Raw genomic sequence first — 13489 nt, 5'->3', positions numbered from 1 at the left:
CCTGAAAAGCCTCTAATTAACCGTTATTATATAATTCACAGCTTCATCTGGCAGCTTCTGCCACAAAGGGCTCAACAGACAGTGTCAAAAATACCAATTATCTCCCTGGCTGCCACTTGAGAAGCAGAGAGAAAGAGAAACAGGTGTCACAGGTAGGAAATCTTGTGGCTGACAGTGACACAAGACAGAAAATGTACAGCAGAGAAACAGAGGCAACGCCTGTCTCCCCACTTATCATAAAGGGATGAGAAGCTGGGATCTCATGTCTTCTGGCCCAATGCCCAGTTTGAGCCAAGTCCAAAATGAAGCCCCTTTTCCTCCAGAGAAGCAGGTACCATGACATTAAACAGCCACTTTCTTTATCTGAAAGCACTCATACACAACAGGTACAGCCACTGCAGCCTTTCTAGATTTAACCTGCACCTCCTTGTCCTGATGAGTCCACCCTATGATACAGCTTGGCTTGGCTTGGCCACCTTTGTCAGCTACATCACTGTCTTGCAGGTCAGGACCTTGGTCCAACAATACCATTTTCGGATTTTAGGAATCCCCAGTCATCAGCTCCAGATGTTCAGGAAGGGAAAGAACAGAGAAAAAAGAAATCCTCAGGCCTGTGTTGTGATCTGGCAACAGCAGGCAGCTGAGGCAGGTTTGTGCCTATTTGCTCACAAGTCTGTGGCCAAGTCTGACTCTTCCTCATGCTCCATGCCTGGCTATGCTTTTCCCTCCTTCAGCCACTTCTCCCCAGAGGTCCCCAGATCCCCTCACCCATTCTTCAGGTTCCATCTTATTATTCAGGTTCCATTTGTCCCTCAATGCTCATGGCAGAGCCTCCACTGTCTTTGGAGCTGGAGCAAGACAAGTGGGACAAAGCACTGGGCTGGAAAATTGGGTGCAGAAGTTGCAATGAATTCTTAATGATGCCCTTTCTGGCAACAGAGGGATGGAGCAGAATACTTTTCATTTTTGAAGTGTTTCTTATTTAAAAAGTGATGAGGCCTTTGATTCATTTTCCACAGTAGCATTGGCTGGGCACCTGCTTACTTCTGCCTTGCTTAGCAAGAGTCACCAATACAGCTCCTCGGACTCATTTAGATGCCAATCCTTTCTCCTTTGGGAATGCACGTTAACTGCCAGTCCCTGAGGAGCCTGGCAATCCTACTGTAAGAGGTATCACATAACCGTGTTGTGAGACAGACCCTGTTCCAAGGAGCCTGACAAGGGAAGAGAAGACACAGATTCCTGTTGAATATTTGGGAAGCCAAGGAATGAAGCAGTTCTGCACACTGCCATAGTCCCACCAAACCTGTGGCAGAAACTCGAGTTTGTCCCTGTAGGGGACACCAGTGTTAGTGATCTACCCATCATCTTAACAATATAAGGGAACCTGTATAAAAGTATTCAAGTCTGTGTTTCATTTCTCTTATCCTTTCACTCCTAAATATTTCACTTTCAGGTCATTTGGGTTGTCTTTCTCTCAGTTTGTGTTTCCTTCAAGGGTCAGAAGGAAAACGCAGAGGCTGTTCAGTGACACCCTATGCTCCCCTGCTATGGGTGAGCATGGCCTGTGCACTTAAAATCCCAAATCCCCTTGGGCTCTGTGTAGCTCTCAGTCTGTCCTCCAGCTCTGCACAATACACACATTTGTGTTTTAATTGAAAAGGCATCCAAGACATGGGGAAAGATGTTAGCCTGACCATTCCCTAGCCTGCACTGCTCTCATCCCCTTGGGCAACAGCCCTCAGGACAAAGGTCAGCAGCATGACCCTCACACCTTCAACCATATGTTCATTGCCCTTCAGAGCTGTTGGTTACTGGCTCCATTGGAGTCAACATTATCTGGACAGGAGACTTTCCTCACTCTGCTCCCTTAGGCTTGGCCTGACCCTGAGGAGTCATGACGGCTCAGGATGTCCAGGCACTCAGTGCTGCAGAAAAGTATCCTCTAATCCAAGCTGGCTATTGTAAAAATCCACCAAGATGTGGATGGGAAATCAAGACCCAGAAAAGGTTGTTAGCTTTGCAGTGGAAAGAGGATTCATCTGCCATTCCATCAGAGGTGCTCTTCCAATGCAGTGTATGGTGACATAGCTGACTATGCAGTCAGTCCAGAAGAGGGCAATGTTGCCTACTTGCCTGTCGGTACCACAACACAGAGGCACATGCACATGCACATGTCGACAAAGGCAAAGAGATGACAACTGTCCTGTATGACTTCCAGCAAAAGGCTCTGTGGCTAAGTCAGGTCCTTCTCTGCTGCAGCAAATTACGGCTTGGATAAGTCACTGAACTTCGTAAGGGTGGAAAAGAACCACATCAGCACAAACCAACCACAAGAAAACACAAAACGGTCTTCCCGAGTCTGCCGCCAACCAAATAATGAGACTGTGCAAAGAACCTGTGTTCTTCTCCAGGGTGGGTTTGCTTAGCAAGCCAACTCACTCTGGCCACCCTCACACTGCACACTGCAGCCACTTCACTGTCCACAGCACAGCCCTTGCCCCTTCTCTCACTCCATCATGGTCACCAACCAGGTTCTGGAGGCAAAGCTCAGTGTGGCTGGCTGCAGTAACTGCAGTCTGTTGGACACATTTACATCCACAGGCACCAGAGAGAAATAATGTAGACACACAGACACAGCTCATGACTTCTCTGGACACACCCCATCTCACACAACAGTGTGCGGAGCAGAGGACTCCTAAGCTCTCTGCCTGGAATCAGCCAAAGGCTGTTTAAATGCAAGCACTGCTTAACTCTTTCACCACAAATCATTTTGGCCCAGAGGGCTGACTACAGTTCCTCTATGTCCCCTCAGCCCAACAGTCCTCACCTGGCTTCAGGATATTTATGATGTCTTCAGCCTTGACAGTCTTCCCTTCCCAGAGCTTCCTGATCTCCCTAGACAGCATTTGTAAATACATCTTGTCCTTTCTTATCCCTGTGGCAGAGCAACCAAATGAAATGCAAGGACTGTGGAGACAAAATCGAATTTAGCAACAAAATAAACAGCATGGGGGCTCTCTGCTGATTAGATTACGCCTCTTTATAATTTATGCATTAATTCCCCCCAAGGTCTGAGACTCCCTGTGTCAGAAGACCTGTACCCCTGCACTGCAGAGATGCAGATGCCAGGAACAACACTTTAACTGAAACATCCGCCTTTTCACCAAGCAGATAAAGCTCTGATTAACCCCAGAAGAGCTCCTCTTTGTTATGCACCATCGTCCATCCTTCAGAGATACACAGTCCAGCACCATTCCTTCCCACACTCAATCATTCTTCCTAAGTCCAGTGAAGAACATGTCAGACTGTGAAGCATCTGCCTGTAGTAGCATCTGCTCCTAGATCTGCTCTCAGATCAATTCAAGCATTAATAAGAGTCATCAACTACTGCAGCATATATATCCAGGAGATGTTGTGTCCATAGTCACAACTCCCTAGAACCATTTATTCCTGTCCTTTACTACACAAGAGCAGAGACTGTGAGCTCAACACACTCAATAGCGAAGGCTAGAAACCATGGCTAGATTTGTCTAATCAGAGCTGGATGTGCAAGAACAAAAAAAAAAAAGAAACCCTCTGAGCCAAGGAGCCATACCACTCTCAGGAGAAAGTAGAAACATTAAGAAACAGGAGGCAGAAAAGAGACAAGACATGCAAGGGAATGGCTGCTATGTCACCATACACAAATTGGCCTAATTATGTGTATAAATGCACCAATAGGCATGGATTTGCTGGCTGTATTCTTGACTTTAAATATTGATGCTTAGGAAGAGCTGAGATCAGGATATCTGCTGGTGGATTAGGCTACAGATTGCTCAGTCATTACCCACGGCTGGATCGCCTGCCTTGGATTGCCTTCCTCCAGAGAGCACTGGAGCTCAGACAGAGGATTTGTTGTGTAAGTAATGGGCAAGGAAGCTCTGCCTTACACCCAGGCAGAGCTGTCTGCCTGCCCTGGGTGGGGCAGAAACTGTGTGCTGATCAGGGCAGGAAAGGGCTGGTATCATGACAGAACTGACAACTGGGTGAAAATAAGGATGTGTCCAAAACAGACAATAGCTAAGGGAAGAGAAACAGGGTGTTTGAGGGAAGCAGGTGACCACTGGGTGTCTGGGACAATCTCCCCATGCCCTGACCCAACTCTCTCAGTTTCACCCATACCTTGTTTCCTCCCACCACATCCCATCCCATCCCGTCCCGTCCCGTCCCGTCCCGTCCTGTCCCGTCCCGTCCCATCCCGTCCCGTCCCGTCCCATCCTTCTCTACCAGACAAGTCTGGAACAAATTGACTCAGAAGCAGCTTTTCATAGTTTTTGCTTGTTGATTTTTTTTTTTTAGGTTTTTTGTTGGTTTTGTTTTTTTTAAATAAGAAATTTATTGCAAATATAGAAATTGATTTTCTCCATACAGGAATCTCCGAGTTGAGGAAAAACGATTTCGTGCCATTCAGTTTTAAAACAGGAAAAGAAGGAAAGAGAGAAAAAAAAAAAGAAAGAAAAGAACAAGAAAGAAATACAATTCTAAAAGAAGAAAAGAAAATAAATTCAAAAAAAGAAGAAGAAAGTAAAGAACGTAACTCCAACATAAATTTGTCCATACACAACCGGGGGGGTCACAGGGTTGTTACGGAAGGAGGAACACCAAAGAGGCCACAAGGAGCCAGTCCCAGCAGCTGCCTCCCAGGCCCTTCCTTACATTCAAGGGCTGACACCCTCTTCTCTGTGCCTGGCAGCTGCCCGCCCCTTCCCACCCCCTCACCCCAGACGCTGTGCTTGTGGATGGACCAGCCGTACCAGCCCTGGAGGGTCTGGCCTGACCCGGACAGACTCTTCCTCTTCCCCCCAGGGAAGGTGGAGAGCAGGCGGTGGGGACAGGCCGCCCAAGAGCAAGGCCTCACAGTGGTGGTGGTAGCTATGGGGGAGGCAAAGGCCAAGCCAAATGCACGAGGATGGGGCATACGGAGGGGGGCCGTAAAGGGGGGAGGAGGGAATTTGACCCCTGGAGGGGCAGGGAGGATAAGGAGCGGGAGAAGGGGGAGAAGGAGAAGCCAGGCAGAAGATGCCCTCTCTCCAGGGACGGGGTGGGTTGGGGCAGCCCTGCAGAGAGCTGCCCTAGCAGGATGGCCGGGGACAGGTACGGAGACACCTCCCCAGGGCGCGTGGGGGGACAGTCAAGGGGAGGCAGACCGAGAACGCCCCTCACAGTACAAGGCCAAAGCGGCTGAGGGACAGGGTTGGGAATGCGTGCGTGTGTAGGGGGGGGCGCAATAGATGCTCCCCTCTGCCCTTCTCCAGGGAAGGACCCAAAGACACCTGCTCAGACAGGATGGGCAGGGCATGGCTGAGGTGGGGCAGGATCCACCAGCCCTACAGGAAACCCCATAGCCTGGTGGGGGGTGGCACAAAATGTCTGTCCCACACCAAGCCATCCTGAGGAGGCTCCCTCCTGCTCAGATAATGGGACAGCAGCAGGCTGGCTCCAACAAGAGGACACGGCTCCACGAGGCTCTTCTTGACTGCATCTTGTGCGGAAGGAGGTGATAACGGTGGAAGGGATGTTTTCCAGGCTCCAGGAGACTCTGTGTCCTTCCTGACGCAGCTGAGCTTTCCAGTCAGCAACAAGCATGGTAAATGTGCTTTTGGGGCCCTGGGTCCAGCTCCTACCCAGATGGCAGGTGCCCACCTGTAGCACTTAGCTCTGCCCTACAGAGAGGGGTCACAGCTCATCATGAAATCTGCCCAGATTTTTGTCTCCAGGCACTGCTGACTTACTCCCTTACTTTCTCTCAGAGAACCTTCACCCCTGCACTCAATCCTTGTTCTTCCCTTCGTCCCTTTATCATCCTATTCTTTCCACTGCAGCCATCTCTTCCCCAGGTCTTTCCAGCCTATTCCTCTTCTACACCTTCTCCATCTCCCTCTACCTGCTACCTCCTTGCCTCACTACTCCTTGGTCCTACCATACCAATTCACCCCTACTGTGTCTGCCCCTCATCTCTTTCTCAGCTCCTTTTCCACCTTCCTCCTGCATCTTCCCCTCATTCCTTCAAGCCTGCCAGGCGGAGCCTCCTCCAGACAAGAAGGCTGATTAGCATTGCAAACACACAGAGGCCTCCTCAGCCCGACATAATTCTTCATTTGTCAGTCATGAATATTTCACACCTGCCTCAAGAGGGATTTATTCAGCATGGAAGAATGGGGAGGGGGAGAAGGGAACATGGTACTGCAGCATAATCTGGGGCAGCACCAGCAGATATGGGAAAGAGCTCTGCCCCATAGGAACAGCATGCCTAGCTAGAGTCTCACCTTCACTCTCCTGAGTGCAGGGCCCCAGCCCAGGCTTCTCCCCAAGGCTGTTCTTGGGGCTAGAGGGCAGGTCTGCACCCAACCTCATTCCTCACCCTCCACAATTTTCAGTGAGGTGAACTAAAGCCCTGTTTTCTCTGCCAAGAGTCACCAAGCCAAAAATAAAGTGTGAAAGGGTTTGGTCTTGGTTTGGCCCCAGAAGTCCACTTTCCCCTGGGAGAAGGCAGCACTGAGGGACTTACCAAAGCCAAGCCTTAAAGGCCTTAGACACTTCAGGCAGTCCCTCCACACTTTTTCCCAACAAAGAGATTTTTGAGGCCCTGCCCTCTGTCAGGCCAGCCAGGGTGGAGAATGCATAGGATAGACCTAATCCAGAGGTCTACGCAATCAATAAGAGGAAGGTGGTGGGAGATCTTCTAAGTGACTGTAATCAGCTGCACATGAAGTTTTCACTGTATCAGAGGTTTCCCCTCAGCTAAAGCACTTCACATTCCCTCTAGCATAACCTTGCTTTTTGGGAAAGAGCAACCAGGGCAAAGGAGCATTTCTCTTACAAGACCCATCTTGACAGGCCTCACTCCTGTTCCTCAATAACAAGGAAAAATGATGGCCACTAGAAAGAGCAGGCCTTTGGTATATAACACATACCCCTTTATACACATGACTGTGAAAAGCAGCTGAGAGACCACAATTGGAGCAAGGGAAAGGGGGACACTGGAAAGAAGAAGGAATGAGGTTTATGGGGTGATTGGTTTGGGTTCTCCTTGGGATATGTTCCCTCTCAGACTGCTAGGAGTCTCTCATAAAATCACATCAGGAATCAATGAAAGGAGCAGAGGAAACAGGGACAAGGACAGGAGAGACTTGGAGGGAGGAGGTTAAATTCCAACAAACTGGCACATACACAACAGGTGTTTGCTCAGAAAAATACAGTAAAATTGTCATGCAAATAGAACGTAAAATCTGCTTTCCTCCAACAGGGCTGGCATCACTTTGTGAGCCCTCATCCTGAGGGAGGGAGCAGAACAAAGAGGAAGGGAGGAGGAAGGAAGGTGAGATATACTTTGTTCCCCTTCCTTGCCCTCTTCCTCCCGCAGAACAGTCCATCTTGTGCAAACTTCATCCAATGGTTTGAAATGGGGGGCTACAGCTGGGAGAGAAATGGCTTTTCCCTTCTATCCAGCCTTACCCCCACCAGAGAAAAAAGAAGGGCCTGATGATAGCTGTATCCCTGACCTTTCTTTTCTGCCTCATTGAAGTGTTGAGGGGAAAAAGCAGAAACCTTTACAGGTTAAAGCTCCCCCTTAAAGTATTGACTGAGCAGAACTGTTTACAAGACCACATGGCAGAGAAGCACAGGGAGGGAAGAGTTGGGGAGAGGAACAAGACTCCACCCCCCCTAGCCCATCATCCCCCTTTTTCTGTCCAATTCTGTGCCCAGCCATTAGTCTTTTCTGCTTGGATAGTTGCCGTGCTGGAAGACCACTGAGCCTTCTCTGTGTGGTAGCTGGGGAGGTCTCTGTTGTGCCTAAGCATCTCTCACTGCATTTACCTGTCTTGGTTTGCTGCATGGTCCCAACATACAGGGACACCTGCCAGCAGTGATGTGACTTCCCTTTGTGACTTCCCTTCATCCTCCTGCACACAGGTGCACACACACATGTGCACACACAACACTTCCTCTGGGTTGGATTGGCTCTTACCGTGTGGAGTCAGTCCCACAAACACCTCTGGACTCAAGGCAAAATAATGCTTTGACCGTGGGAAAGCAGGCTGACAGTGAAAAGTCTGAGGCAATGGGGTCAGGACTTGGCTTAGGATTGTTACCATCAGCATCCCTACAAGGAAGAAACTCCCCATCTTGGAGTAAACCTCTGAAGATCTTCATAGGTTTACACTTTGGGGATACCTGCTCTGGTTTTCATGCACCAGACTCTGCCTACTGCTCCACCTCACTTACAGATGGTGAAATTGTCATGTGTGACATAGAAGCCAACTCTCACACCTGGCATTGCTACTACCTTGCAGGTAACAGGCAAATTCTCTGCATGCAGCATGTAAATCCCTCCTAGAGAAGCTCCTACACCCTCATCCTTCTCCCAGGGCCCCCAAAAACACTGGGTCTTCTGAGGAGTACCTCAAAGAGGAAATAACTACTTAGGGAGGGCAAACATAACACAGGCCCTCACCCTCATCCTGACAGAGGTGAACTATGGACAAGTGTTGGGCAGATCATGGGGAGGAGGCTCATGGTGCTGCATAAAGACATGTTCAGCAGGTAGCACTCCTGCCTGACAGAAAAATACTGGGGTAGATGGTGCCAAGATTGTGCTCACTGGGTTGCCCAAAAACGGGAATTTTTGAAGTGGAGAGGGCAGTAGGCTCATTGCCAACTCTGTGACAGATCTTCTATGCAAGAGGCAGAGGTTGGGATCTAGCAAGTGCAACTGGGATTTTGTCAAGACATGACAAGATCCCTAAGAAAAGTTTGTCACACCTGTGAGGATTTAGGAGATGACATGTTGTTCCCACTCTCATGAGGGCATAAAAGTAGTCGAAGAAACACTGCCATCAGGATGGAGTCCTCTTCTATCCTGACACACACAGTGCAGCTGCACAAAGGGAGTTTCTTCCAGGCCATCCTTCTTGGGCTGCTCCCAGGCCCCATTCTCACATCCCATTTGTTCCCTGTGCTCCTGTCTTCGCCCTAGGCTGTCCCCTATCCATGCCAGAATGTCCATAGCCTAAACAAGAGAAAGACTCTTTGTGAGGCCAGCCCAGTGAGATGAGCAACTAAAATCCTGCTCTTCACATTCACCTGGAAGTGAGGAGGTTGGATGATGCTCTTCCCATTGACCCCCACCCCACTGCCCATGGTGCAAATCAGTTGGGAAGAGCTGCTGAAGCTTCATGGAGAACTTGTTCTGCTGAGGTCCTCTCCAGGTCCCTTCCTCATAGTAAGAGGGACATGAACAGAGTATTAAACTGACTACACAAGGGCAGCCTGAGCATAGGTGTGTGTGGGGAGGACCTCTGACCTGTAACACTTGTGGATAGATGGGAACCCCATACACCTCTAAGAGACCACACCTTCCTGCCTTTTCCTCCAACACTCCTTGAGGACCTGGCTTGCCATGCCAAAGAGAGCATTCACAACCTGTTTTTCCCCATCAACTGGCAGAAAACTCGCTCTGAGAAGGCCTGGAGAATGTCTGTCCCTCCAGATTGCTGGTGTTCATCAGCAGCAACATGGCAGGAGAAGGGAAGGAGGAAGAGCAGCAAGGGCACAGAGCCTGTTATACAGCAGGTCCTACCCGCCTTGGTCCTTCACATCTCTTCTCCTTCCTCTGAGGAGGACAGAGGTTTGTGAAGTATCTAGACAGGAAGTTCAAGCCTAGGGACCCTTAACAGAGAGTGATAGGGAAGGGCAAAGGAAAAGAAGGGAGAGAACTTCTTCCAGCAATTTCCACCTGTTTTGGAAGGGGACAGGAGAAAGAGAAAATCCTCCACTGCTAAAGAAAATGAGGGGAAAAGTTAGTGATGGAAGATTTGGCATAGCAAGTGTACAAGGTGGACGAGGAAGCTTTCTAAACCAAAGTCCTTCCCTCCCACCCAAAAGAAAGATCAGCCTTCAACAGGAACAGAAAGATTAATAGTTCACAGCTGAGTTTCACGCCCAGTGAGTGTCCATCTCTTCCCTTCTCCTACCACCACTACCAACCACTCCCAGCCCATTCCCACCCACCCACACTCCAACATTGTTACCACAGTGTCAGAGCAGGTCGCTCTTCCCAACCATCTATGGGCAGAACAATGGTCCCGGTAACACAGTAGAGACAATTTGGCGTGTGTGTGTGTGTGTGTGTGTGTGTGTGTGTGTGTGTGTCAGTGTGTGTGTCAGTGTGTGTAAGAGTTGTTGTAAACTTTAAGAAAATGTTTTGTCAGTTTTGTTTTTGTCAGTTTTGTATTTGTCAGGAGTATTTTGTTGTTGGTTTATTTTTCACAGTCAAGTGGCTTTTTTTTTCTGGTTGTTGGAGGGGGGAGGGGGAGGGTCTTGGTTTGTATTGTTTCCTTGTGAGGAAGAGTCACAGCTTCTGCTGAGCAGAGACTCCTTTCCAGTAATCCAGGATGTCATGCAGATCTTCGTCCTTGGCAAATTGAACTTTCTTCCGCAGGGCATGCCCAGCTGCCATGTAAACCTCCTCCCTGTGATGCTTCTTGTAAGGCCGGAATCGCTCCCAGATCTTGTGGGTGCTCTCTGAGGAGTACTCGGGGCTGGAGGAGTAGCCCGAGAAGTAGTGTCTGGGGGAGAGCTGGGAGTACGTTGAGTCTCGCTTGGACCGGGACAGTGGCTTGAGGAATGACACCCGCTGGCTCAAGGTGTCAGCACTTTCCTCATAGTACAGGGCCGGGAAGGAGTGACGGTGCTCACTGCAATGGTAAGAAGGCTTGACCTCCAAGTGGTGGATGGCGCTCGGAGACACCAAGGGAAGACGATCCAAAGGGCTGTTTAGTGGGCTGCCCTTCTCAATGTATTTGGAGTCAGACTTGCTGAGTGGTGGGTGGTCAGGCACATCCAAGCTGAAGACCTTGGCGCTCTTGATGGAGCCACTAGAAGAGACACTGCAGGTCTTTCTGGCCACAGCAGCATCAGCACTGAGCTGGCGCTGCAAAGGGTGGTGGGAGCTTTCCTTGTAGGGTGGGGAAAGAAAGCTAGGCCGCTCTAGCCCACTTGAGGAACCAGCTGGGATGGACTGGCACTCAAAGGCCATATCTGAGTCAACACCAGTCCCACCACCCAGGAAAGATGCTGTATCCAGCTTGAGGGCATCAATACAGTTGTTGATTATCTGGTTGACCTTGTCTACCTCCTTGGCTATAGTAGAGATCTCAGCAGCTGAGCCTTGCCCATTGTCAAGCTCCCTCAGGTCCTCATCTCGCTGGGTTCTCTCCAACCCATCCCCACCACCTGTCCGCACCTCAATGTAGTTACCCTTAGTGGTGACTTTGGGAGTCTCCATCCCAGCGTCCATTGACTTTGATGGGGGCAACTTCTCCCCAATCATGGAAGGGATGGAGGACATCCGCGAGACAGGAATGACAGGTGGCTCACCCAGCTTCTGGGAAGGATGAACCATGGTACTGGTATCAATATCTGATCCATAACGCATTTCTAGAATGGTCTTTTTGACATTGAGTGACTTCTGTTTCTCCTCCTGCATCCTCCGTTTCCGCAGGCAGTAGTACACCACCCCCAGGACAATGACCATCCCAAAGAGGCAACCCAGGGTGGTCATAATATAGTGTGTAGTGGTGGAAGTACTGGAAATAGGATCCTCCCTGCCTTTGCTCCGGGTTGCAAAGGTCAGGCAAGTATGGTTGTAACGCCTGTTGTTGCGGATAGAGGCCACACAGAATGTATAATCGGTGTGGGCCTTCAGCTTGTTGACAGTGACATATTCCTTCTTGCTCTTCAGTGTTGCTATGTCAGAAACATAGCTGTTGTTGTATTGGACCAGCACATACATCTTACTGTAGGGCATGGGGATGGTGACCATCAGGATGGCTGAAGTGATTGTGACATCATGTAATTTGATGCTGGGACTGAAGGAGGAGTCAGTGGTGGAAGAGGCTGGAGGCTTGACTGAGAGGAAATCCCCAGGGCTGATGGCTGACCCCTCATCCAGATCTCGCTGGGAGTCAGGGGTGTAAGGAGTTGGGTTGACCCTGGAGAGGGAGGGGATGGTGCCCCCTCTGCACATGGACTGGAAGATGGTGATGGCATTGCGGTTGTGGTGAGGCCGAGGCACCAGAAGCGGATACCCAGCAAACTCCCGTGGAGTCTCACACTGGAGGCGGTCATAGTTCTTGGTGACATTGTTGAAGAGGGCCAGCCAGTTAAGAAAGCCGTAGAGGCTACAGTCGCAGTTGAAGGGGTTGCCAGCCAGCTCACACACCATCAGGTTGCTCAAGCTGGTGAAAGTGTTGCCCTCCAGACGGCTGAGGCGGTTGGATGACAGGTCAATGCTAATCAAGCTGGGGCACTCGGAGAAGGCAGTAGGGGTGACCAGTTCAATTAGGTTATGCTGCACAAAGAGGAACTGGAGGCGGGCCATGCCCCGCAACATGCCCTCTGTCAGGTTGGTGAGTTTGTTGTAGCCCAGCTGTAGGACCTGGAGGTTTGACTGACCCATGAAAGCCCCATCCTCAATGTAGGAGATCTCATTCTTGGTCAGGTTCAAATCAGTCAGGTTGCCGAAGCGGTTGAGGGAGGAGTACAGCACCACTTTGAGCTTGTTCTCGTTCAGACGCAAGTCGTGCACCGTGCTGTTGATGTGCTGAGGGATGGTCTCATATGGGGGCTGATTCTGGCTGCAGATGGCCAGCCACACATACCCTTTGTCCCCCTCAATCAGCCAGCAGTCACCCCGCACGGTGCCAGGGGAAAACAAGCAGAGCAGGGCAGCTGCCCACAACCCCAGGCACAGCATGGTCTGCAGTGGCGCCCTCATCAGGATGGGGGAAAAGAAATCCCCAACAAAAACCAATGCCAAATCTCAGGACAAGGGCAAAAAGAAACTAGGGGTCAAGAACTGAAGTTTAACAATGGAAGGGAATGAGCACCCCAGTCCTATCAGATGTCATCACCATTATTTCTTCTTGCCTTCTGGGTCAAGCCAGGAGCATAGAGGAAGGGGAACACATGCAATATTCTTCCAGAACACCCAAAAGCTATGACCATGGATGTTTGGTCTGGAAGGGAACTTCCTTGTGCTTCTTTTCTAAATAAAAATTCAGGCCGAGGATAATGAATCTTCTTTGATACTCATGAGCGACTCACACACTTTTTCCCCTTTTGTTCCCTCCCACCCACCCCCCACCCATGCCAAACCCACCCCAAAACAAACCCAAGTCCTCCCTCTCTAGTCTTCCCCCGCCCCTCCACAGTGTGATTTGGAAGAACAAGGCAGGGCTGCCTCCTGTGTCGCTCACGCTCCCTTGGTTTCTACTCCTTCTCTTCCTTCTTTCCTGGGTTCCCTCTGAGAAGCTTCAGAGCTTCGGATCAAACATGTCGAAAACAAAAATACAGAGAGGGAAAGAGCAAGTGTGCATGAGAGAGATCCATCTGTCACTGGAATCTGGAAAAGAAAACACAAAAGACAAGAAGAGGCATCATTTGG

The 13489-nt window shown here is 50.0% G+C and overlaps 1 protein-coding gene and 1 non-coding gene across 2 annotated transcripts in view; both read right to left on the bottom strand.

Moving 5' to 3' along the window:
* Positions 1–13489, bottom strand: part of LOC105758587 (uncharacterized) — a 102124-nt gene that overhangs the window by 38764 nt on the left and 49871 nt on the right. The gene's annotated exons all lie outside the window — the stretch shown is intronic.
* ELFN2 (extracellular leucine rich repeat and fibronectin type III domain containing 2) lies at positions 4305–13153 on the bottom strand. Its single transcript, XM_072923417.1, has one exon. The coding sequence runs from the start codon at positions 12818–12820 to the stop codon at positions 10394–10396; it is 2427 nt and encodes an 808-aa protein (XP_072779518.1). The 5' UTR covers positions 12821–13153; the 3' UTR covers positions 4305–10393.

This window comes from Taeniopygia guttata, chromosome 1A (genome assembly GCF_048771995.1).
Source record: "Taeniopygia guttata chromosome 1A, bTaeGut7.mat, whole genome shotgun sequence".
Taxonomy (NCBI): Eukaryota; Metazoa; Chordata; class Aves; order Passeriformes; family Estrildidae; genus Taeniopygia; species Taeniopygia guttata.
The sequence above is the reverse complement of the archived record's forward strand: the minus strand, read 5'-3'. Positions and strand labels throughout refer to the sequence as shown.